General features: G+C 47.0%; 2 protein-coding genes across 2 annotated transcripts in view; both read left to right on the top strand.

Moving 5' to 3' along the window:
* The window catches only part of ZC3H7A (zinc finger CCCH-type containing 7A), a 50,122-nt gene extending 42,069 nt beyond the window's left edge, over positions 1 to 8,053 (top strand). The window contains exons 20-23 of the mRNA XM_038762898.1: positions 10 to 121; positions 2,491 to 2,624; positions 3,681 to 3,844; positions 7,108 to 8,053. Coding sequence (XP_038618826.1) covers positions 10 to 121; positions 2,491 to 2,624; positions 3,681 to 3,844; positions 7,108 to 7,297 — 600 coding nt within the window. The 3' untranslated portion in view covers positions 7,298 to 8,053. The remainder of the gene's footprint in view (positions 1 to 9; positions 122 to 2,490; positions 2,625 to 3,680; positions 3,845 to 7,107) is intronic.
* A 7,939-nt stretch (positions 8,054 to 15,992) lies between these two features.
* Positions 15,993 to 25,627, top strand: part of TXNDC11 (thioredoxin domain containing 11) — a 75,220-nt gene continuing 65,585 nt past the window's right edge. The window contains exon 1 of the mRNA XM_038763960.1: positions 15,993 to 16,314. Coding sequence (XP_038619888.1) covers positions 16,055 to 16,314 — 260 coding nt within the window. The 5' untranslated portion in view covers positions 15,993 to 16,054. The remainder of the gene's footprint in view (positions 16,315 to 25,627) is intronic.

The following is a 25,627-nucleotide window of genomic DNA, read 5'->3' as shown; positions in this document are numbered from 1 at the left end:
TGTGTGCAGCTTTGCAATCACGTTGCTTCTGGGAAAAAAAAATGCCTATATGATGGAAATTGTTCCTTTGCCCACAGTCCTGAGGAGAGAGAAATATGGACTTATATGAAAGCAAATGGAAGTAAGTCAAGATTACGGTTTATCGTTAGTGTCTCTCTTATATTGCAGTACTTATGGATAGCCTTCTGCTTTGAGTTTTGGCCGAGCTGAGAATGGCTGGCTTAAAATTGGCATTTTTGGAAGTCTTTTGTGACAGGTGGCAGAACTAGGCATCGCAAACAGCACGTGCAACAGCATGGCAAAGGACTACCTTTACGAGCACTTAGACTGTGCGCTGCATGGGGGACAAAAACTGTGTCCAGCCTCAGTACCTCAGCAGATACCAAAACAAACAAAACAAGACTGTGTGGAAAGGGCAGTTAGTCTCACATCAGCCTTTCAAACTCCAATTGCCCACTGTGATAAAAATCTCACTGACAGTGGCATCATTCTTCAAGTCTGGAGGAAACGTGCACCCACAGAGGAATAGAAATACGTTTCCTATATTTGGTGTCTGCTGATTGTGGTGGGCTCCTTGTGAAGCTGCTTTTCATCCAGAAAATCTTCCAGGTGAATCACTTTACTGAACAGAGAACCATGATGGAAGTGGGTGTAACAGCAATTAAATTAACAAATAACTTATTACATGGGGCACACCAAAAATATGATGCTTCTGCAGCAGGGTTTACAACTTTGGCCCATGGACCAAGTCTGGCCGGACACCTGTTAAACCTCAAGGCTGAAACATTAGGCTCGACAGTCTTTGACTTTTATGGTGAGCACCAAAGCTGCTTAGCTTGGTAGTTACTGTTTCCAGGGACTTGTTCTAGAGAGGACAGTTTTAATGGTGGAAATGCCTGCCATGACAAGAAGTTCTGCTCTGAAACGCTCCTCCCCTCCCTGCCGTCTAGGTGGACTGTCACCATAAACGGGACAAGGATTTATTTCAACCTTTTACTGAGACCTGCATTTTTAACTTCTTTTAATGGTGCTTAAGCGCTTCCTATGTGCCAGGCACTGTACTGAGTGCTGGGGTAGGTGCACAGTAGTGAGGTTGGATATAGGCTATGTCCCACATGGGGCCTCACAGTTATAATCCCCATTTTACAGATGAGGTAACTAGGCACAAAGATGTTAAAGTGACTTGCCCAAGGTCACACGGCAGACAAGTGGCCGGGATTAGACCTAGGTCCTTTTGACTCCCACCCCTGTGGTTTTCTACTAGGCTTTTTAGTTCTTGTGGGTTAAATGCAGAACAACCCCATCTCCTTTTCAACTTGAAGGGGGCTTCCAGGGACTTCAAGAGGTATAGGAGCATCACGCCTTTGTAGACAGTTCCAGTAAAAGCGTATTGGTTACTGACATTTTATACTGAAAATATAAAACTGGGCAGGCTGCTAAATATGTATCGGTTCAGAATTGCGTGTGCAGGGCGTAGAATGAACCTACATGAGCATAATTCAAAGCTGACATGCTTCAGCAGGTAGTGGAGTGCCCATTGATACAAGCATTTCTGCGGTTCAGCCAGGACAGTCAGACACTTGCCATTCAATTAAGGAGGAGCCGCACTCCAGCTTTGTCTTCCTCAAAAGGCAGATGTTTGATTAGCTGTAGGAACTTTTTTTTTTTTAATGATATTAAGCACTTACTATGTGCCAGGCACTGTCCTAAGTGCTTGGGTAGCTAATCAAGTTGGACACAACCTCTGACTCATATGGGGCTCACAGTCTTAAGTCCCATTTTTCAGATGAGGTAACTTGAGGTACAGAGAAGTTAAGTGACTTGCCCTAGGTCACACAACAAACAAGCGGTGGAGCTGGGATTAGACTCCTGGGCCCATACTATTTCCACGAGGCCGCACTGCTTCTCTGAACATTTAACTCTGGAAAAGTAGTAATCATGGAAGATATCTTGAGGGGGCCATTAGGGTCAATATCAGTTGAAAAATGAGCAATCTGTTCAGACTTGCTGAAAATCTTTCCTTTGTTTCCTTTCTGTGAGTGTAAGGACAAAGTTACTCTAGTTTTAGCCTAGCGTAATAGCTGTCAAAACCGGCTATGTAGGTTGACAAAATCGTTTTCTTCTAACTCCTAGTTGTTGGATTATTTAACACTCAGCTGTGATATGTCATATACATGTTCTTCCAACAGGAAGAAATGACAACTATTGCCTGTAATCTTGTGATGGACTTTTGTGTTATTGGTTCCAGTCTACTACTTTGTTTCTTTTCTAGGGACTTGTGGACTTCATTCAAGTTCAGAATCTCAATCACAATTGAGTCACGTTTTCCATCTTTATGAATTAGCAATAAGAATGTCAGTTTGTATGTAGCAGAGAAGCAGCATGGCCTAGTGAATTAAGCAACAAACCTAGAAGTTAGAAATCTGTTATTTTTGAAGTATGAAACAATATCGTTTAATTGCGATTGCTGACTATAGTTTCTTTTCCTAGTTCAAGAGTTGGAGCAGTCTTATGAAAACTGGCTAAAGGGTCAAAAAACTGAAAAGGGGGATGAAGTAGCTGGACAGTCAAACAAGGAAAACGGAAAACAAATTCATATGCCTACAGATTATGCTGAAGTTACAGTAAGTATTAACTTTGTAGGTTGTGTAGAAAATTGGCATCTATATTTTCAATTTAATTTAAAAAGTTTACACTAAGTACCCAGAATACGTGAAAATTACATGTTTAAATATCGATTTTAGGATCCCAGAAGCCGAATAAATTGGAAATGGTACAAATGATTTTCACCATTTTTATTTTATGTGCGTGAAAGTAGTGTGGCCAAAAAAAAAACCCAAAACACCCTACCAATTTCTCCACTGTCTCCTTCCTTGTCTTTTTCCATCTTTCATGACCCTCTGATGTCATTTTATATTAATGTCTTAGATTGATATAAAGGGAATAGATCAGAGCATTAGGCTATACTGAATGGAAGCCACTCCCAGCTACACACAAAATACCTTCATGGTCTTACATCCTGTTCACCCTCATGGAAACCAAAAGCCCAGAAACAAACTTTGGGGTGGGAGGAAGCCGAAGAAAAAGACAAGTCTCAGAAACAGAGGGGACAAAGTTTGAGCTGAATAATCAATCAGTCGTATTTATTAAGCACTTAGTGTGTGCAGAGTACGATATAACAGAGTTGGTAGGTTCTCTGCCCACAGTGGCTTGCTGTCTAGAACGGGATACAGACATTAATATACTTAAATGAATCAGGGTTATGTACGTAATTATTGTGGGGCTGAGGTGGGGTGAATAAAGGGTGCAAATCAGAGTGCAAGGGGTGGCAGGAGGACGAAGGAGAAGAGGATTGAAGTGTGCCTGCTGGGCTTTAGTAGGAAAGCAGTGAGGTAAGGTAGGAGCGGGCAAGGTGACTGAATGCTTTAAAGCCAATAAACACCATTGTTACCACTAGAGAGAAGAGGGAGGAAACCCCATGTACTAAATATTTAATATCTCCACGGTAGCCTAACCCAAAAATCTTTGTTCCATTCTCTAGACTCCTTGATTATGTTTGAAAGGCATGTCAACCAAGCAAGAGCTCACTTGTTTATATTTGTGTAGGTCTTATTCTCTTTCTAAGCTTGAGAGATTATTGGGTCCAGTTCTAATTCCTGTCTTATTCTGATATGAATTAGGCAGACTTTCACTGTTGGATGTGCGGAAAAAACTGCAATAGTGAGAAACAGTGGCAAGACCACATCTCATCCGAAAAGCACAAAGAGAAAGTTTTCCTCACAGAAGATGATCAGTACTGCTGGCAGCATCGCTTTCCAACAGGCAATTTTAGCATTTGTAATGGGTAAGTGAGCTTGAAAATGTTATATCAGAACATTGCACGTTGAATTTAGTTGGACGTAAGTAGTTGTAAAGAGATGTGGTATAGGCATTTCGTGATCACGTAGCCCAATTTTGTCTCTTTCTGTTTTTGGTGACGAAGCGATTCCTTAAAAATAGTGAGTGCTTTAAATCAATTTGAGGACCCCTTTGCTATGTGCTGAAGCACTGTGATAAGCACTGGGAGGGGTATCAGATCAAATTTGAAAAGCAGCGTGGCGTAGTGGAAAGAGCACAGGCTTGAGAGTCATAGGACGTGGGTTTTAATCCCGGCTCTGCCACTTTGTCTGCTGTGTGACCTTGAGCAAGTCACTTTGCTTTTCTGGGCCTCATCTGTAAAATGGGGGGGTAAGACTGTGAGCCCCACGTGGGACAACCTGATCAGTGTTCTAAGCACCTGAACAGTGCTTAGAACAGTGCTTGGCACATAGTAGGCGCTTAACAAATACCAAAATTATTAAATTTGATATAGACAACTCAAATTATAATGATACTTATTCATAGCCTTGCTTGTACAAAGTGGAGGGCTTACATTTGGCGCCCACTCATTTCTTCCTTCAAGATGCTTGATTCACTCATGTAGCTGTAATTGCATAATCTCCTCTTTTACATACCTGCACCTTGTTCATGTGAACAAGAACCTCAAGAAAATTAGTTAAATTTTTAGTCCTTTGTTGCTGTTGTGGTATTTATTAGGATTTTTGTAAGAAACAGAAAAAGTGACACACCAAAATCAATTACAACAACCAGAGCAAATATACAAATGAATCGATCCAAAATGAGCATTAACATAAGGCAGTACTTGGAGAGGACAGACCTCAGGTTCCTCCCTGTCCCTGGGAGACAGTTCTTGGAAATACACAGCACAACCTCCCGTTGCGGCCCTCACACAGAGTTACCCGTGCACATGGCGGCAAGGAAACTCTGGCTATGAGGGTTCAGTTTCTAAGCCCTGTTCCTGAAGACGGTGAGGTTTCACTTCCTTGCTGACAGAGGGAAGGTTGTTATCTCAAAGCTTTGTTCAAGATTTATCCCCTCATAGGCTCTCATCTCCTCTGTAACCTTTGATTCCTCCTGCTTTCCAGGGCATTGCCACATTGATGTCCCACTGACTTTATAACCTGAAAATGTCTAAAACTGAACAACTCATCTTCTCCCCACCTCCGAAATCTCTCCTCCACTTAACTTTCTCATCACAGTTGACAACACCATCGTCATACTCCATCTCCGATAGCTGTAACTTTGCCATTATCCTTTACTCCACCCTCTCTTTCAACTCTCTTATTCAGTCTGTTGCTAATTCCCATTGGATTTTCCTCCACGGCATTTCCGGGATCCCTTAAACTCCCATCAAATAACCACCACCCTGGTTCTGGAATTTGTCATATCTCGGCTTGACTACTGGATCAGCCTCCTTGCTGATTTCCCTGCCTCCGGTCTTGCCCCTCTCCAGTCCATACTTTTATGCTGCTGCCCAGGTCATTTTTCTAAGATGTCATTCTGCAAATATTTACCCCCTCCTCAATAGTTATCCCTTCCTCTTCTTTAAGGTTCTCCCTCTCACTCATCTCTCAGTCTTCCTCAGGTTGTACTCTTCATTCTTCTCCAGCTTTTCTACTCACCGAGACTCATTTTCATTTCTCCTACTCTTACACTTTGCACACACCTCTCCTCCTACCTAGACCTCCCCCCACACCCTCCTTCCCCCCGCTGCTTCAAATCTGCCAGAATGCAACTCTCCCAATCTTCAAAAGTCCTTCTGAGATCATATCCCCTCCAGGAAGGCTTCCTGATTTATTTTTCTTTTCCCCAGTTCCTCTCTTCCCAGGTGTCACCTCAGCACTTTTCTATGGTATTTGTTAAGCGCTTACTGTGTACTAAGCACTGGGTTAGATGAAAGCACTTCTACACCAGCTCAGTCCTTGTATACTCAGTAGTGGCACTGTTTTGAACGTAGCATCTTATGTTGTTACTACTACTACTACTACTACTACTACTACTACTACTACTACTAAAACTCTGCTCTACAGCAGAGTATCTGTCACCCCCACTAGACCGTAAACTCCTTGAGAGTAGCGATTATCTCTCCTAACTCTTTTGTACCCTCCCATAGACTTAGTCTAGAGCTCTGCACACATTAGGCCCTCTGTAAATACTATTGTGTGATTGATAGATATGCCTTTTATTGTATTAGGTAACTAAGGGTGATTTTAAAAATTAGAATCTTGAGGTCCTTGTATTCCTACCAGAGTTACTATCTTTGGGTCTACCTTGGTGCAAAGAGCTCACATGTTGAGTGGAGGGCACAGTAGGAAGCGTACGTTTTTGCCCACTCCCTGACATGTCTGTTCTGGGAAGAGGACACCAACATTGGCAGATAATGTAGCAGTAGAAAAGTCTGTATTGGTACGGACTTCTGCCATTGCTACTCGGCATCCATCGGGCTCCTAGTATAAGGGCAAATTTTGCAAAAAGCAGAGACGCAGTCGCAGGACAAGGTGGGAACATAAATTTCAACCGCTGCTACTGCCGCCACTTCAGCCCCTGAATCCCTGGAGTTCACATTTTTAGCCTGCTGCTCACCAAGGTAGCAGTGCCCTAAAAATCATTTTAGTAGAGCACGATATAAAAAGAAGTTGAGGTAGCAGTGCCCTAAACATAATTTGAGTAGGGCGTTATATAGAAAGAAGTTGATGAAAGTTTGGATAATGAATATTAATGCAGAAATTGCTCTCTGGTGCCATAAAAAACCCCTGCGAAGTACAGGAAATCCAGTTTTTTAAATGGGGATTCAGGGTATTACAATCATTCAAGCGGTGGCATTACCACGATTTATTTATTTATTTATTTTGCTTGTACATATCTATTCTATTTTATTTTGTTAGTATGTTTGGTTTTGTTCTCTGTCTCCCCCTTTTAGACTGTGAGCCCACTGTTGGGTAGGGACTGTCTCTATGTGTTGCCAACTTGTACTTCCCAAGCGCTTAGTACAGTACAGAGCTCTGCACACAGTAAGCGCTCAATAAATACGGTTGATGATGATGATGGTGATGATTACTGAACACTTTATGGGTCTAGAACATGGTACTAAGTGCTTATCAATGACAATTTGGAGGGATCAAAAATGCGGGTAAAAGTATTTTGTGGCATAAATGTATGATTTTGCTTTAATTGCCTATTTTGATACAACTTGGTGCTTTAAACCGGAGTGTGATCTAATTTCAACAGGTATATGGATGGCACATGCCTGGAAGGAAACAACTGTAAATTTGCGCATGGAAATGCCGAACTTCATGAATGGGAAGAAAGGAGAGACGTCCTAAAGATGAAGTTCAGCAAAGCAAGGAAAGACCACTTGATTGCTCCAAATGATAATGACTTTGGAAAATATAGTTTTTTGTTTAAAGATTTAAACTGATACTAAAGATATGCTTACGTTTACCTGATCAAAGCGTTAACCTGAAAATTTGAAAGTATTCCAGAGCATGTGGCAGAAAAACCACAAGTTTTCTGCTTTTATTGGTATATATTGTTCTTCCCGAACAACAGTCTATAGTAGATATGATGGTGGAGATGTTCAACAGATTTGGCTGGGCTCACCTGAGGCCTGATGGTGAAGTGATAAACTGCCCTAACATATATCCTGTTATGCCGTCTGTTGGACAGAATTTTGGTTGGATGCTTATTAAGGGGGAAAGGAGGAGGAGGAAAAGATTATGTCTAGGAAAGCCCCTATTCTGTCGGCCCTTCGGCCGAGAAGCTTAAAATAACATGATAACACACGCGGTGATTTGGAACAAGAAGAAAATGATGGTTGAAATTTTCTAGATGTTTTATGGAAAGGATCTGTTTTAAAAGAAATCAAGTTTGCTATTTATCTGTATGTAGGTTGCTAAAAAAAAAAAGACTGAAAAAAACCAACTTTTAAGCAAAATGACCATTTAACGCTAGTACGTTGAATGGGGTATTTTTTCTCTTATTGTAGTGAAACATACATTTACTGAAAAGAATCATGCAAAAAGAGCATTGAACATTTTTTGAAAAATCAACTCAAGTGAAATTTTGTTCCTGGTCTTTGCTGTTTAAATGATTTTCCAAGGTTATACTTGTATTGTCAGTATTGTGTGTTGTATGGACCAATATTGCCTGTAATAAAACATTTATATAGCTCTTAGAATATTGTGACCTTTTTCAGGGTTGCTAAACGACGGGTTTCCAAATCGCAAGTCCTGTTTTTCCACTGAACACTTTAGCTTATTCATGCGATTTTTTTGAAAGGGGGAAAAGGCCAGTTGAGGGTTCGAAGATTTGGAATTACCCCCAGAGAAGGTTATCAAAAAATGATATTTACTGAGCACCTTCTGTGTGGGTACTAGGGAGGGTACAGTACAACAGAGATGGTAACATGGGGGCTGGAAAAGGGACTGCAACGGATCCCTGCCTTCTGCTGGTAAATACCTAAACCTTCCGATATTTATTTTTTTCCTTTTTCAGAAGACGTCTTAGAATGGAAGATCTACAGCAGTCTCTCACTAGGCCTCTATCCGTAATCTTCCCTTAACGATTCGCAAAGACCAAGTCTTCATGAGGCAAACGCGGGTCTTGAGCGGAGGAAAGACATTCCAAACCCTCAATTTTCTTAATGTTGCAAGTAGAAGCAGACTTGTTTTCTAATGTGTTTCTTTCGTTCCAGTTCTTCAGTATTTCCTGGAAGCATTTCACTTGATGCCACGAAGGATTCTTGGTGGGGGTTAGAGTGTAACTGCATCCATATGTGACTCATTGATCTGGGAATCCACTTGATTGACGGAACGTGCCTGGGAAAGCATTGAGGAAATGCTGATACTGTCCTCCTCTTCTGCCAGTTGGTCTGGATTCTTGGTGTTCCTGTTAGGCTCCTCAGGTAGGAGCAGCAATAACAACAAAAAAGAGTTTTAAAGGCCTGAAATTTGAAAACACTGTCATTGTCAGTGTTAGCAACAGTCATTACCCGGGGCATCTACTAGGTGAAGGGCACTCTACCAAGAGCGTGGGATCGTACTATAACAGTACGAAGACCTGGGCTTTGCTCTGGAAGCTTTTTACAATCCAGTGGACATCAGATGGTTATGCTGATATAATGGAGCTGGTGAAACGTGGCACCTCAAACTTTAGCCCCATCTCCCTGGCACTTTCTTCCCAAGCAGTAATTTGATGCCAAAACGTAGACTTTATCCCATACTGATGTGGGTCGAAAGTTGGATTTCTACTGAGAAGCAGCATTGCCATGAGCCTCGGAGTCAGAAGGACCTGGGTTCTAATTCTAGATGTGCCACTTCATCATCATCAATCGTATTTATTGAGCACTTACTGTGTGCAGAGCACTGTACTAAGCGCTTGGGAAGTACAGCAACATATAGAGACAGTCCCTACCCAACAGTGGGCTCACAGTCTAAAAGCCACTTGTCTGCTTTGTGACCGTGGGTGAGTCACTTATCTTCCCTGTGCCTCAGCTACCTCATCTGTAAATGGGGATTAAGACTGTGAGCCTCATGTGGGACAGGGATATTGTCCAAACTGATCACCTCGTATCTATCCAAGGGTTTAGAACAATGCCTGGACATAGTTAAGTGCTTAACAAATACCATTTAAAAAGAAGTAATTGTGAATGTTCTTCATAGGTTTGGATGATAATTTTGTTACTGGGTCTACACATAGAATGTCCAGAAGAATATATATTTGAGGTAAAGAGGTGATCCTCAATATTCATGTCGATTTATTCTCTACAGTTTATAGAAAATATAACAATTAGTATTTTGCCCTGGTTTCAATAACACTCAAGCAGGATTAGCCATAGTTGTGTTGCAACTCTTCATCTCCATTATCTTGGTTTCCTGACTTTGGCAACCACAGCAATGAGAGTTTTGTTATAGTTCATAAATTAAATTTTGTTTGCTTTAGTTTGTGTCTACAGATGGACTTATAAAGGTTAGAGGGGGGATCCTGGGTGATTCTCAGTCCGTATCCCGGTTTGGAGTGGGTTTTTTTACATTTTTTTTTCTGAACTTCAGCGGCAGAGGGTGCTTGGTCACAGGTACAAAGAACCAAAGGGTTCAGTGTGATCTTTGACAATTTAGGTGTCTTTTAACATCTAGAGTAATGCAGTGAGAATTGCTTCAGAAGTGCCAGTTTCTGACATTTATATGCATTACTCGTCTCTCTAAAGAGCGACTGGTCTGGAGAAAAGAAGTAGGCCAGGCGAGCTTCTGGGCAGGTGGATGGTTTCCTGAGAGAGACCTAATAATAATAATAATAATAATAATAATGATGGTATTTGTTAAGCGCTTACTATATGCCAGGCACTGTACTAAGCGCTGGGGTGGGATACAAGCAAATCGGGTTGGACACACTCCCTGCCCCACGTGGGGTTCACCAGTCTTAATCCCCATTTTGCAGATGAGGCAAAGAGAAGTGACTTGCCCAAGGCCACACAGCAGACAGGTGACAGAGGCGGGATTAGAACCCATGACCTTCTGACTCTCAGGCCAAGGCTGTTTCCACTACTCCATGCTGACCTGGTTTGGAAAGCTGGACTGTTAACCTTTTCCTCGGGGAAGGAGAGATAGAAGGAGGGAGGCAGAGCTAAGATTCCTTTGACCCCCTCTTTATCTCTCCTCCCTCAAACATCCTGGGTTAGTTCTCTGTGGCCGTAGCCTACCTTTCAAGCAATATTTATTATGCACTCATTCATTAAATCATAATTATTGAGCACTTACTGTGTGCAGAGTGCTGTACTAAGCCAATGGAAAGTACAGTTGGGCTCGATACGTAGCCCTGTACTCTAGGAGCTTGGGAGTGGAGCAGAAGACACAATTCCTACCCTCATGGAGCTTATAATTTAGTGATAGAATTAAGCACTTACTGTGTGCCAAATATTGTGCTAAGCATTCGGCCAGATATTGGACACAGTCCCTGTCTCACAGACAAGTCACCCTCTAAAAAAAAAACTGAAGTCTAAGGGGAAATGGAGGGAAAGATATGTTGAGCCTTAATAAAGCCTACCTGGAAGCTGAGGCTTTTGGCACTGATCTAATTGAGGGGTGGGGAGTGAGGGTGTAAAATAAGTCTGGAGACCTGGGTTCGCATCCGGTCTCTGCCACTTGTCTGCTGTGTGACCTTAGGTAAATCACTCAACTTCTCTGTGCCTCATCTTTAAAATGAGGTTTAAATACCTGTTCTTCCTCCGCCTTAGACTAGGAACCTCATGTGGAGACAGGGACTGTGTCTGATCCGATTGTCCTGTATCTAGCCCAGTGCGCAGCCCTTAGCACTTAAGTACCACAGTGACATTGTTATGTAGTACTGTGGTTGCATGTAAGCACATCAATTCTGAAATAGTAGTTTGGAGAGTACAATCTGGGGATAAGAAAACAATAGGGAAATTCTTGGAGAAAGTGGAATTTCTAGACTGTGAGCCTGTTGTTTGGTAGGGACCATCTTTGTTGCTGAATTGTACTTTCCAGGCGCTTAGTGCAGTGCTCTGTGCACCAGGAGCGCTCAGTAAATATGAATGAATGGAGGGCTTGAAAATGGGATTTGATTTGATGGGAAAGAGGTTTCAAGAGACCTGGGTTCTAATCTAGCTTTGCCTGCTGTGTAACCTGGAGCAAGTCACTTCTCTACCTCAGTTTCCTCATCAGTAAATTCCTGTTCTTCCTGTGAGCTCCATATGAGATAGCGATTGTGTCTGATGATCTGGTTGTATTTTCTATCCCAGAGCCTGGTACATAATATGTATTTAAAGAGAACGATTATTATAGGTAGGAGAAAGGACACCCTTTGTTGGGTAGGGATTCTCTATTCGTTGCCAAATTGTACTTTCCAAATGCTTAGTACAGTGCTCGGCACACAGTAAGCGCTCAGTAAATACGACTGAATGAATGAATGGCACTGATCCAGGGGTCAGAGGTGGGCGGGTTGAGAATGAGGAACAGTGAGAAAATTGGGCAAGAATGGAGCATGAGCTGGAGAGTAGCAGGATAAGGAGAGAGCAGATTCTGAAGAGTCTTGAAGCTAATGGTGAGGAATTTTTTTCTGGATGTGGAGGTTTCTGTGAAGGGAAGAGATGTAAGGAGAAGGACATTTTAGGGAGATTATTCAGGCTGTGGAGTGTCATATAGACTGAAAGGAGGCGTTTGAGGGTACTATGTAATAAGCTAATCAAGAGATGAAAAGAGCTTGAAAAGGTGATGGCCATTTGGGTAGAAAGGAAGGGTCAGATATTCCAGAAACATTGCGAGCAAGAACCCAGGAAGATTTGGCAGGGTTGAATGAAGATAGGGAGGAGTCAAAGATGGCATCGAGGTCGTTAACTTCAAGAACAGGGAAGATGGTGGTGGGGGTGTCAGAGATGGAGAAGTTAGGGGCAAGTATGGGCATGAGCCAGAGGACTAGTTCAGTTTTAGACAGGTACAGGATAAGCGGGCTGGCCGGATCTTCATGCTTAACACTGTATTGTGAGCATGGAAGATTGATTAATTGGTCGATTAATCAATTAGAAGAAGCAGCATGGCGTAATGGATAGAGCACGGGCCTGCGAGTCAGAATGTCGTGGGTTCTAATCTAAGCTGGGCTCTGCCACGTGTCTGCTGTGTGACCTTGAGCAAGTCACTTCACTTCTGTGGGCCTCAGTTACCTCATCTGTAAAATGGGGTTGGAGACCGTGAGCCCCACCGGGGACCAGGGACTGAATCCAATCCGATTTGGTTGTATCCACCCCAGTGCTTAGTACAGTGCCTAGCACATAGTAAGCACTTAAGAAATACCATTATTATTACTATTATAACTATTCTAATCCTGGCTCTGCCACTTGAGTGCTGTGTGACCTTGGGTAATTCACTTAATTTCTCTGTGCCGCAGTTACCTCATGGGTACAATGGGGATTAAGACTGTGGGACATGGATTGCATCCAACCTGATCAGTTTTATCATTCCCCCTGCTTAGTACAGCCCCTGCACATAGTAAGCGCTTAACAAATACCATTGGAAAATCCACCATTTATTGAGCCCTTGCTGGCTTCAAGAAGCTTATAATTCAATGGAGACAGATACGAAACGATGTGGCCAGAACGAAGAAAAGACTGCCAATACGAATGGGTAAGTGTGAAAATCCAGTATGTAAAGTGATAGAGAAACAGTGGGTGCCTAGGGAAATGAGCAGCAGTGTGGCTCAGAGGAAAGAGCCCGGGCTTGGGAGTCCGAGGTCATGGGTTCTAATCCCAGCTCCGCCACTTGTCAGCAGTGTGACTTTGGGCAAGTCTCTTTATTTTATTTGTACATATCTATTCTATTTATTTTATTAGTATGTTTGGTTTTGTTCTCTGTCTCCCCCTTTTAGACTGTGAGCCCACTGTTGGGTAGGGACTGTCTCTATAGGTTGCCAACTTGTACTTCCCAAGCGCTTAGTACAGTGCTCTGCACACAGTAAGCACTCAATAAATACGATCGATTCTCCGGGCCTCAGTTCCCTCATCTGGAAAATGGGGATAATAATAATAATAATAGCATTTATTAAGTGCTTACAATGTGCGAGGCATTGTTCTAAGCGCCAGGGAGGTTGCAAGGTGATCAGGTTTGTCCCACATGGGGCTCAAAGTCTTATCCCCATTTTACAGATGAGGTAACGGAGGCACAGAGAAGTTAGGTGACTTGCCCAAAGTCGCACAGCTGGCAGTTGGAGGAGGCAGGATTTGAACCCGTGACCTCTGACTCCAAAGCCCGTGCTCTTTCCACTGAACCAAGCTGGGCCCCATGTGGGACAACCTGATTACCTTGTACCCCACCCCCACCCCAGCAATTAGAACAGTAACTGCTTAACAAATGCCATCATTATTATTAATAATTGGAGCAGAGTGGCTTTTTGGACTTGAGGGGGGTGAGAATTGCAGGCAGGGGGAGAGAGGAGGAGGAGGCTTGAGCGCGGCCTTTTGTACGCATGCGCCGCGTGGCGACGGCGCCTGCGGCAGTGGGGGTGACGTGAGGGTGCAAGGGGCGGGGCCTAGAGGTTAGGGTTTGAAGGGGCGGGGCCTGAGGCGGTGGGCGGGGCCTAGGTCTGACGGAGGGGGCCGCGCGGGTGAAAGGGGCGGGGCCTGAGGCCGTGAGCGGGACGTCGGGGGACTTAAGGAGAAGCAGCGTGGGTCAGTGGAAAGAGAACGGGCTTTGGAGTCGGAGGAAATGGGTTCGAATCCCGCTCCACCACATGTCTGCTGTATGACCTTGGGCAAGCCATTTAACTTCTCTGAGCCTCAGTTACCTCATCTGTAAAAGGGGGATTAAGACTGTGAGCCCCACGTGGGGCAACTTGATCACCCCCAGCGCTTAGAACAGTGCTCTGGACATAGTAAGCGCTTAACGAATGCCATTATTGTTATTATTATTGAAAGGGGTGGGGCCGAGGCCTGCGGGAGGGGGGGCTGTGCGGGTGAGAAGGGGCGGGGCATGAGACGGTAGGCGGGGCCTAGGTCTGACGGAGGGGCCGCGAGATTGAAAGGGGCGGGGCCCGAGGCCGTGAGCGGGACGTCGGGGGGCTTAAGGAGGAGCAGCGTGGCTCAGTGGAAAGAGCACGGGCTTTGGAGTAGGAGGAAATGGGTTCGAATTCCGCTCCACATGTCTGCTGTGTGACCTTGGGCAATCAATCAATCAATCAATCGTATTTATTGAGCACTTACTGTGTGCAGAGCACTGTACTAAGCGCTTGGGAAGTGCAAGTTGGAAACATATAGAGACAGTCCTTACCAAACAGTGGGCTCACAGTCTGAAAGGGGGAGACAGAGAACAAAACCAAACATACTAACAAAATAAAATAAATAGAACAGATATGTACAATGTATGTACAGATATGTAAATGCAACAGATATGCATGGGCAAGTCACTTAACTTCTCTGAGCCTCGGTTACCTCATCTGTAAAATGGGGATTAAGACTGTGAGCCCCACGTGGGGCAACTTGATCACCCCCAGCGCTTAGAACAGTGCCCTGGACATAGTAAGCGCTTAACAAATGCCATTATTGTTATTATTGGAAGGGGCGGGAACGAGGCCTGCGGGGGGGGGGGGGGGGGGGGCTGAGTCCCCGAGCGAGGCGTCGGGGGGCTTAGGGTGAGAAGGGGCGGGGGCGGGGCTGAAGCCTGCGGGATGGGCGGGGCCTGAGGCGGTGGGCGGGGCCTAGGTCTGACGGAGGGGGTCGCGCGGGTGAAAGGGGCGGGGCCCGAGGCCGTGGGCGGGACGTCGGAGGGCTTAAGGAGGAGCAGCGTGCCTCAGTGGAAAGAGCACGGGCTTTGGAGTCGGAGGTAGTGGGCTCGAATCCCAACTCCACCACGTGTCTGCCATGTGACCTTGGGCAAGCCACTTAACTTCTCTGAGCCTCAGTTACCTCATCTGTAAAATGGGGATTAACACTGTGAGCCCCACGTGGGGCAACTTGATCACCCCCAGTGCTTAGAACAGTGCTGTGGTCATAGTAAGCGCTTAACGAATGCCATTATTGTTATTATTATTATTGGAAGGGGCGGGGCCTGAGGCCCTGAGCGGGGCGTCGGGGGGTTTAGGGTGAGAAGGGGCGGGGCCTGAGGCGGTGGGCGGGGCCGAGGCCTGCGGGAGGGGGGCTGAGCGGGCGAGAAGGGGCGGGGCCTGAGGCGGTGGGCGGGGCCGAGGCTTGAGGGCGGGGGCTGCGCGGGCGATAAGGGGCGGGGCCTGAGGCGGTGGGCGTGGCCGAGGCCAGCGGGAGGGGGGCTGCGCGGGCGATAAGGGGCGGGGCCTGAGGCGGTGGGCGGGGCCGAGCGCTGCGGGTGGGGGCTGCGCGAGCCAGAAGGGGCGGGGCCTGAGGCGGTGGGCGGGGCCTAGCGCTGCGGGTGGGGGCTGCGCGGGCGTGAAGGGGCGGGGCCTGAGGCGGTGGGCGGGGCGTCGGGGCTGGCGGGCTGACGTGTCGGGGCCGGGTTAGCCGGCGGTAGGGCCGGCGGGCGGGCGGGCGCGCGCGCGCCGCGTGATTGGGGAGCGACGGACGGGCCCCACCGCCCCGCCCCCCCCCCCTCGCCTCAGGAGGTGGAGGCGGCGGCGATGGCGACGGCGCTGAGGAGGAGGAGGAGGAGGAGAACGAGGAGGACGAGGGGCGCGGTCTAAAGGCGGCCCCGGAGAGGATGTGATGTCGTTGTGGGGAGGCCGCGCCGGCGGTGGCGGCTCCCCTTCTTCTTCTTCTTCTTCTTCTTCTTCCCCGGCCGGCTCCCCTTCTTCTTCTTCTTCTTCTTCCCCGGCCGGCCCCTCCTCCTCCTCCCCGTCCCCGCCGGGGGCGCTGGTCCGGCGTCTGCGCGGCGCCTCCCTGATGGCCCGGCGGAGGCCCGGCCTGCTGTGCGGGGCCCTGGCCGCCGGCTGCGCCCTGCTCCTCGCCCTCAAGTTCACCTGCAGGTGAGAGGCCCCACCGCCCGGACCCTAACTACAGTAATAACAATAATAATAATTAGTAATAATAATAATAAGGATAATGGTGGCGGCTGCTAAGCGCTCACTATGTGCCCAGCACTGTTCCCGACGCCGGGGGGAGGGGGGCCTACAAGGCGGTCAGGTTGCCTCACGCGGGGCTCGCCGTCTCCATCCCCATTTTACAGACGGGGGAACTGAGGCACAGAGAAGTGAAGTGACTTGACCAAAGTCACGCAGCGGATAAGTGCCTTAGGTGGGATAATAATACTAATAATAATACTAATAAGGCCCTGCTGAGAGCTCACCTCCTCCAGGAGGCCTTCCCAGACTGAGCCCCTTCCTTCCTCTCCCCCTCGTCCCCCTCTCCATCCCCCCATCTTACCTCCTTCCCTTCCCCACAGCACCTGGATATATGTTTGTACATATTTATTACTCTATTTATTTTACTTGTACGTAGCTATTCTGTTTATTTTATTTTGTTGGTATATTTCGTTTTGTTCTCTGTCTCCCCCTTTTAGACTGTGAGCCCACTGTTGGGTAGGGACTGTCTCTAGATGTTGCCAATTTGTACTTCCCAAGCGCTTAGTACAGTGCTCTGCACATAGTAAGCGCTCAATAAATACGATTGATGATGATGATGATGATGATAATGATGGCATTTGTTAAGCGTACTTACCCTGCGCGAATCACCGTTCTCAGCGCTTGGGGGATGTAAGGTGATCAGGTTGCCCCACGGGGGGCTCGCGGTCTTCAGCCCCATTTTACAGATGGGGGAACTGAGCCACAGAGAAGTAAAGTGACTTGACCAAAGTCACGCAGCAGATGATAATAATACTAATAATGATGGCATTTGCTAAGCTTACTATGCGCGAAGCGCCGTTTTCGGCGCTTGGGGGATGCAGGGTGATCAGGTTGTCCCACCGGGGGCTCGCGGTCTTCACCCCCATTTTACAGATGGAGGAACTGAGGCACAGAGAAGTAAAGTGACTTGATCAAAGTCACACAGCAGATAAGTGGCTTAGGCGGGATATTAATAATAATAATAATGGCATTTGTTAAGCACTTACTATGCGCAAAGCACCGTTCTTAGCGCTTGGGGGATGCAAGGTGATCAGGTTGTCCCACGTGGGTCTCGCGGTCTTCAACCCCATTTTACAGATGAGTGAACTGAGCCACAGAGAATAATAATAATAGCATTTGTTAAGCGCTTACTACGTGCGCGAAGCGCCGTTCTCAGCGCTTGGGGGATGCAAGGTGACCAGGTTGTCCCACGTGGGGCTCACGGTCTTCACCCCCATTTTACAGATGGGGGAACTGAGGCACAGAGAAGTAAAGTGACTTGACCAAAGTCACGCAGCAGATAGTGGCTTAGGCGGGATAATAATAATAATAATGATGGCATTTGTTAAGCACTTACTATGCGCGAAGCACCGTTCTCAGCGCTTGGGGGATGCAAGGTGATCAGGTTGTTCCACGTGGGGCTCGCGGTCTTCATCCCCATTTTACAGATGGGGGAACTGAGGCACAGAGAAGTAAAGTGACTTGACCAAAGTCACGCAGCAGATAGTGGCTTAGGCGGGATAATAATAATAATAATGATGGCATTTGTTAAGCACTTACTATGCGCGAAGCACCGTTCTCAGCGCTTGGGGGATGCAAGGTGATCAGGTTGTTCCACGTGGGGCTCGCGGTCTTCATCCCCATTTTACAGATGGGGGAACTGAGGCACAGAGAAGTAAAGTGACTTGACCAAAGTCACGCAGCAGATAGTGGCTTAGGCGGGATAATAATAATAATAATGATGGCATTTGTTAAGCACTTACTATGCGCGAAGCACCGTTCTCAGCGCTTGGGGGATGCAAGGTGATCAGGTTGTTCCACGTGGGGCTCGCGGTCTTCATCCCCATTTTACAGATGGGGGAACTGAGGCACAGAGAAGTAAAGTGACTTGACCAAAGTCACGCAGCAGATAGTGGCTTAGGCGGGATAATAATAATAATAATGATGGCATTTGTTAAGCACTTACTATGCGCGAAGCACCGTTCTCAGCGCTTGGGGGATGCAAGGTGATCAGGTTGTCCCACGTGGGTCTCGCGGTCTTCAACCCCATTTTACAGATGAGTGAACTGAGCCACAGAGAATAATAATAATAGCATTTGTTAAGCGCTTACTGTGCACGAAGCGCCGTTCTCAGCGCTTGGGGGATGCAAGGTGACCAGGTTGTCCCACGTGGGGCTCACGGTCTTCACCCCCATTTTACAGATGGGGGAACTGAGGCACAGAGAAGTAAAGTGACTTGAAAGTCACGCAGCAGATAAGTGGCTTAGGCGGGATAATAATAGTAATGACATTTATTAAGTGCTTACTATGCGCGAAGCGCCGTTCTCAGCGCTTGGGGGATGCAAGGTGATCAGGTTGTTCCACATGGGGCTCGCGGTCTTCATCCCCATTTTACAGATGGGGGAACTGAGGCACAGAGAAGTGAAGTGACTTGACCACTCACGCAGCAGATAAGTGGCTTAAGCGGGTTAATAATACTAATAATAATGGCATTTGTTAAGCACTTACTATGCGCGAAGCACCATTCTCAGCGCTTGGATGCAAGGTGACCAGGTTGTCCCACATGGGGCTCACTGTCTTCATCCCCATTTTACAGATGAGGGAACTGAGGCACAGAGAATAATAATAATGGTATTTGCTAAGTGCTTACTGTGTGCTAAGCACTGTCCTAAGCACTGGGGGGAGGATACAAGGTGATCAGGTTGTCCCACGTGGGGCTCGCGGTCTTCATCCCCATTTTACGGATGGGGGAACTGAGGCACAGAGAAGTGAAGTGACTTGACCAGTCACGCAGCAGATAAGTGGCTTAGGCGGGTTAATAATACTAATAATAATGGTATTTGTTGAGCACTTACTATGTGTGAAGCACCGTTCTCAGCGCTTGGGGGTTGCAAGGTGACCAGGTTGTCCCACGTGGGGCTCACTGTCTTCATCCCCATTTTACAGATGGGGCAACTGAGGCACAGAGAATAATAATAATGGCATTTGCTAAGTGCTTACTGTGTGCCAAGCACTGTCCTAAGCGCGGGGGGGTGGTGGGAGGTACAAGGTGATCAGGTTGTCCCACGTGGGGCTCACAGTCTTCATCCCCATTTTGCAGACGAGGTAACTGAGGCTCAGAGAACTTAAATGACTTGCTCACGGTCACATGTGGCGGAGTTGGGATTCGAACCCATGACCTCTGACTCCCAAACCCGTGCTCTTTGCACCGAGCCACGCTGCTTCTCTTTAACCAGTGCCATCGTGAGTGAAAGGACCCACCCCCCTTCCCTCTCTGCGCCTCCAGGGCCCTCACGCCTTACCCCATGACTTCTCAATAATTGTGGGGCTCACAGTCTTAACCCCCATTTTACAGAAGAGGGAACTGAGGCACAGAGAAGTTAAGTGACATGCCCAAAGTCACACAGCTGAGAAGCAGCAGAGCCGGGATTCAAACCCATGACCCCTGACTCCCAAGCCCGAGCTCTTTCCACTGAGCCAGAGAAGCTAAGTGACTTGCCCAGGATCACACAGCTGACAAGCGGCAGAGGTGGGATTAGAACCCATGATCTCTGACTCCCAAACCCGGGCTCCTTCCACTGAGCCACACTGCTTCTCTTTAACCAGTGCCATTGTGAGTAAAAGGACCCACCCCCCTTCCCTCTCCGTACCCACAGGGCCCTCAGCCCTCACCCCATGACTTCCTAATAATTGTCGGATTTTGTCAAGCGCTTACTATATGCCAGGCACTGTACTAAGCCCTGGGGGCAGGAATGCGAGCCCATCGGCTGGGACGCCGTCCCCCGCCCCGGCCTCACAGTCTCCATCCCCATGGGGTCACTGAGGCCCAGAGAATAATAATAATCATCATGGTATTTGTTAAGTGCTTACTGTGTGCCAAGCACTGTTCTAAGCACTGGGGGAGATACAAGGTAATCAGGTTGTCCCACATGGGACTCACAGTCTTAATCTCCATTTTACAGATGAGGTAACCGAGGCCCAGAGAAGTGAAGTGACTTGGCCAAGGTCACACAGTTGACAGGTGGCGGAGCTGGGATCAGAACCCACAACCTCTGACTCCCAAGCCCGAGCCACGCTGCTTCCCCTGCGTGAATTGAAGTGAAGTGACTTGCCCAAGGTCACACGGCAGACGAGGATCACCTCTTTTTATCCCAGTTCTGTATTCTTCCGAAGCAGCATGGTTCACTGGCAAGAGCCCGGGCTGGGGAGCCAGAGGTCGCGGGTTCCAATCCTGGCTCCGCCACTTGTCATCTGTGTGACTTTGGCCAAGTCGCTTCACTTCTCTGGGCCTCGGTTCCCTCACCTATAAAATGGGGATCAAGACTGTGAGCCCCATGTGGGACAACCTGATTACCTCGTATCTACCACGGCGCTTAGAACAGGGCTTGGCGCTTAGAATAAATACCATAATTATTATTCTCTGTGCCTCGGTTACCTCATCTGTAAAATGGGGATTAACACCGTGAGCCCCACGTGGGACAACCTGATGACCCTATATCTACCCCAGCGCTTGGCACGTAGTAAGTGCTTAATAAATACCATCATTATTATTATTATTATTCTGGACACATTTTATGTGTTCTACACATAAACAAACTAATTATCCAAACCTATAAAGACCATTTATGATTCTGATTAGAACCTTCTGATTCCCAGGACTGGGCTCTTTCCACTAGGCCATGCTGTTTCTCATAAACTACATTTAAAGACCAGGATGCCCCTCAATTTTGGGTTCTGCTTTTGGGGTGCAGAACATTGTTCAAAGCACTTGGGAGACTACAGTAGAGCCAGAGTTTCTTCACAGCATATACCAGTTTCCTCAGGAGGAAACTGGCTCCCGGCCAGTCAATAGGTCGGCCACTTAGAGCCGGGGTTGGCTGAGTTTCCTTAGTGGTGAGGGAACCCTCCATTTTTAGGGGACAGGGTGGCCAGAGTGCATTTCCCTAGTTGTGAGGGAACCCTCCGTTTTTTTCAGGGACAGGAAAGCCAGAACACCCACCGGCTTTGAGACCCTTCCGTTTTAAACCCCATGGCTCCCCGGGAATGGGGTCATGAAGGGACCCTTCTCTCTCTCCTCCATCCCCCCCGCCCCCCCAAATCTTCCTGCCATGTGGAATGGACACATCACTCCCTTAGTCTTTCCTAGGCCTCATTTAATAATTATAATAATAATGGAATTTAAGCGCTTACGATGTGCCAAGCACCGTTCTAAGCACCGATTACAAGGTAATGAGGTTGGACACCGTCCCTGACCCACATGAGGCTCACTCTCGTCATCCCCGTTTTCCAGATGAGGTATCTGAGGCCCAGTCAAGTGACTTGCCCAAGGTCACCCAACAGACAAGTGGCAGAGCCGGGATTAGCAACTCCCAAGCAACTCCAACTCCCAAGCCCGTGCTCTTGCCACTAGGCCAAGAACGGACAGCACCTTCTCTTTATTTTTGAACTGGAACACGGTGGTGGGGCTACCAATCCCCCGAGCTGGCCGGGGCCTGGGGGCTTGGGATGCCTTGGCTCTCGACACACTCACTTCACTGAAACACATGCCGTGCGGAGGGCAGTGTTGACGCAAGTATAACCAAAGCCCCGGGTTCCTTATTAGACATCTCCGGTCCATCGCAACCTGAGTCCGATTAGTGACAGGCCGATATCCTCCCCCTCACTTGTCCCTTAAATTGAGCCTGATTATATCTGGTGACTCTTGTGAGGGCGGGCGTGATGACGAGAGCGGGGCCGAGGATTCTTGGTCCGAGAACTTGGAATTGACTGTAGGGCTTGTGTTTTGGGTAGCGCCATTCACACTCTTACCCCTCCCAGTCATGTTCCGTCTGGGACAGTGGATGCCACAAGTAAATAGGCAGGCAGAGGTGCAGCACTTGGCGGAGGGCACTCAAATTTTACATATAAACCCATTTATGGGCAGAGGGTGCCACCAAACGTGCCGCAGTTTTGTAGGTGAACGGGTTGGGGGGAGGGTTCGAGTTAGCCCCTTCTTTGTTGCTGAAGCCTTTGCTAGTCTCTGGATTCCCACTGAGCCAGTTAACATGAGGTGCCGAAGGTGGTTCTTCAGTCAGAAAGTTCACCACTCACACACTCCCCTACTTCCTGCTGTTTAACTATCCCCTGTGAGGTGTGGGTGAAGTAGGAGAGTCTATTGCGCAGATGCATTGGGGTTACTGGCAGTCTGGTGCCATTGTTGGTGACAAAATACGGGATGGGGTGAACCATTGGTCTGACTCGGTATGGCATTATTCTGGCCCTGTCCCCTATAGGCAGTTGTCCCTGTGAGTTGCTGAGACATGTAGTCCTCTAAATCCCAGCTGGGTGTAACCCTAGCTGCCGTACCTGCCCTCTAGCCCGATTTGTACTTCCCAAGCGCTTAGTACAGTGCTCTGCACATAGTAAGCGCTCAATAAATACGGATGAAGATGATGTCTGCAACGTGAAGAGGGTGAAGGACGCTGTGCCATGCCCCTGGCTGGACTGGAGTTCACAAACTAGGCGAGTCATCGTGCCAGGAATTAGTGCAGCATGTGGGTCTGGGCCATTTTTGTGCCCCTGATCGAATGGAAAATAGTTTTGAAAATTAGTGGTGAGAACTGGATGATGTTTTCCCCCCACAACTCCTTCTGGACCTTTATCGGGGAAGCAGTGTGGCCTAGTGGGAAAGGGGAAAGAACTGGGGCCTAGTAGAGGAACTAGGTTCTAATCTCTGCTCTGCCAAGTACTTGCTGTGTGACCTTGGACAAGTCACTTAACCTCCCCGTGCCTTAGTTCCCTCATCTGCAAAATGGGGTTTCAGTACCCATTCTTCATCAGTCCATGGACTCCCACAGGCTCCCACAGTCTATAGACTGATTTCCATGTGGGACCTGATGATCTTGTATTTACCCCAGCACTTAGTAGAGTGCTTGGCACATAGTAAGCACTTAAAAAATACCACAATTATTTATCCAAAGTCCATTAAGTTGCTATGAGGCTTTTTCCCATTTGGGTGTGTTTAATTTTCTCATTGTTGGCATTTGGTGACTAGACAACACAACTAACTTGCAGATTTTTTTTTGTGGTGTTTAAGAGCTTACTATATGCCAGGCAGTGTACTAAGCACTGGGGTAGGTACAAGCTAATCAGGTTGAACACAGTCCCTATCCCATATGGAGCTCACAGTCTTAATCCCCATTTACAGATGAGGTAACTGAGGCCCAGAGAAGTGAAGTGACTTTCCCAGGGTCACACAGCAGACAAGTGGCGGAGCTGGGATTAGAACCCAGGTCTTTCTGACTCCTGGGCCCATGTTCTATCCACAAGGCCATGTTAGTTCTACTTTGCTTTTGTCTAAGACCTTATCAAGGAAAAGTAATTTGGAAAGGGGTAGATTTTTTTTTTTTGGTCATTTTTCTTGCGTGTTGCAGTGCCAGGTGCTATTGAGTGTACACGTATGTACGGAAAAAACTCGGCCCAGCTGTTAGTGAGTTACATCCTGCTAACCCATCGTGAAAGAGGCTGATTATGACACGTCATGCAATGGCAGCTTCTCTAAAACTCTTAGGGCTTTAAGGCTGGTGATTTCTTTAGCGGTAGCTGGGGAGGACTATAGAGAGAACATAATATGTTCCGCCTCAGACTAATATTTATCTTCAGGTGGATAGGAATATTTACTGTAGGGAAGCAACACAAAGGAAGAAGGAAGAGAGTATTAAGGCTTATCCAGTTTCTTCCGTTGTTAATTTCTAAAAGAACATTAACAAAATTCAGGTCAAGGAATTTTTAAAAAAAATCCATTTTAACTGTAATGCCCTCTTCTTTGTTCTTGGATTCTAATTTATCCTTATAATCTGAACAGCTCCATGTTCCTGAAGCCAAAGCAATCCTCATTTTACCTTCACTTCAAGAACCACCCTATAGTTTACAAACACTAAGACAGAGGCAGGGCCCTTGATAGGTTACAGTAAGCATGAATGTCTTCTGAGAGATCTGCAGTAGGAGGCCGTTCATATTTCTGCAGGAAGTTTTCACTGAGCTAAAAACAGGCTGATGTTGTACGGGGAAGTCAACTCTTGATTTCCCAGAGTAGTGGATGGATGGGGTGAATCACTTGATCCATAAATGGTATTTATTGAGCACTTACCATGTGCAGAGCACTGTACTAAGCGACTGGGAGAGTACAGTAGAATAGAGTTGGTAGACAGTGAGTTTTCGGTGTATATGGGGAGACAGACGTGAATAGAAACAACAGCCATCCTCTAAGACGCTTGCTTTGCCGTGTGACCTCCCGTGTTCCTCACACTAACCGAGCTAGGTGAGCTGAGCGGGGGATGCGGTTAACCTGCTGATGGCCTTGTGGAGCTTGGCAAGTATGAGACCTGGGTTCGAGTTCCTGCTCTCCAAACTGGCCTGACTTGCATTTCCAGCCCTCTGCTTCCTCTCCCTCTTACGCTTCTCAGCAGGATTCTCCTCCACAATCCCAAACTGGGTGGCTTTGTTCTTTGCTCTTGCCCTGGATCAGCCTAGACGTCCTGTTCTCTACCCTCCTGCATTAAGCATGAGCCACTGCATGAGCCCCTTTCTTCCTCTCCCCCTCATCCCCCTCTCCATCCCCCCATCTTACCTCCTTCCCTTCCCCACAGCACCTGTATATATGTATATATGTTTGTACATATTTATTAATCTATTTATTTATTTATTTTACTTGTACATATCTATTCTATTTATTTTATTTTGTTAGTATGTTTGGTTTTGTTCTCTGTCTCCCCCTTTTAGACTGTGAGCCCACTGTTGGGTGGGGACTGTCTCTATATGTTGCCAATTTGTACTTCCCAAGTGCTTAGTACAGTGCTCTGCACATAGTAAGCGCTCAATAAATACGATTGGTGATGATGCATTAAGGCTCTCCTCCAGCCTGTACTCCTCTACTTCAGGGCTTTCTAAATCAACTTGGATCTACCCTAGCGCTTAGAGCAGTGATGGACACATAGTAAGTGTGAAGTAAATGTATGATTTTTATTATTGTCATTGTGATTTATGAGAAGCAGCACAGGCTTGGGAGTCAGAGGACCTGGCTTCTGATCCCCAGCTTCTCCACTTGTCTGCTGTGCAACCTTGGCCAGGTCATTTAATGTTTGCGCCTCAGGCCTTCATTTGTAAAATGGGGATTAAATCAGGAAGTCCTATGTGGGACAGGGACTGTGTCCAACCGGTTTATTTTATATCTGCTCCTGTTCACAGTACTGTACCTGGC

The sequence above is a fragment of the Tachyglossus aculeatus genome, chromosome 21, assembly GCF_015852505.1.
Source record: "Tachyglossus aculeatus isolate mTacAcu1 chromosome 21, mTacAcu1.pri, whole genome shotgun sequence".
In the NCBI taxonomy this organism is placed as follows: Eukaryota; Metazoa; Chordata; class Mammalia; order Monotremata; family Tachyglossidae; genus Tachyglossus; species Tachyglossus aculeatus.
This window is presented reverse-complemented; position numbering and strand designations above follow the sequence as displayed.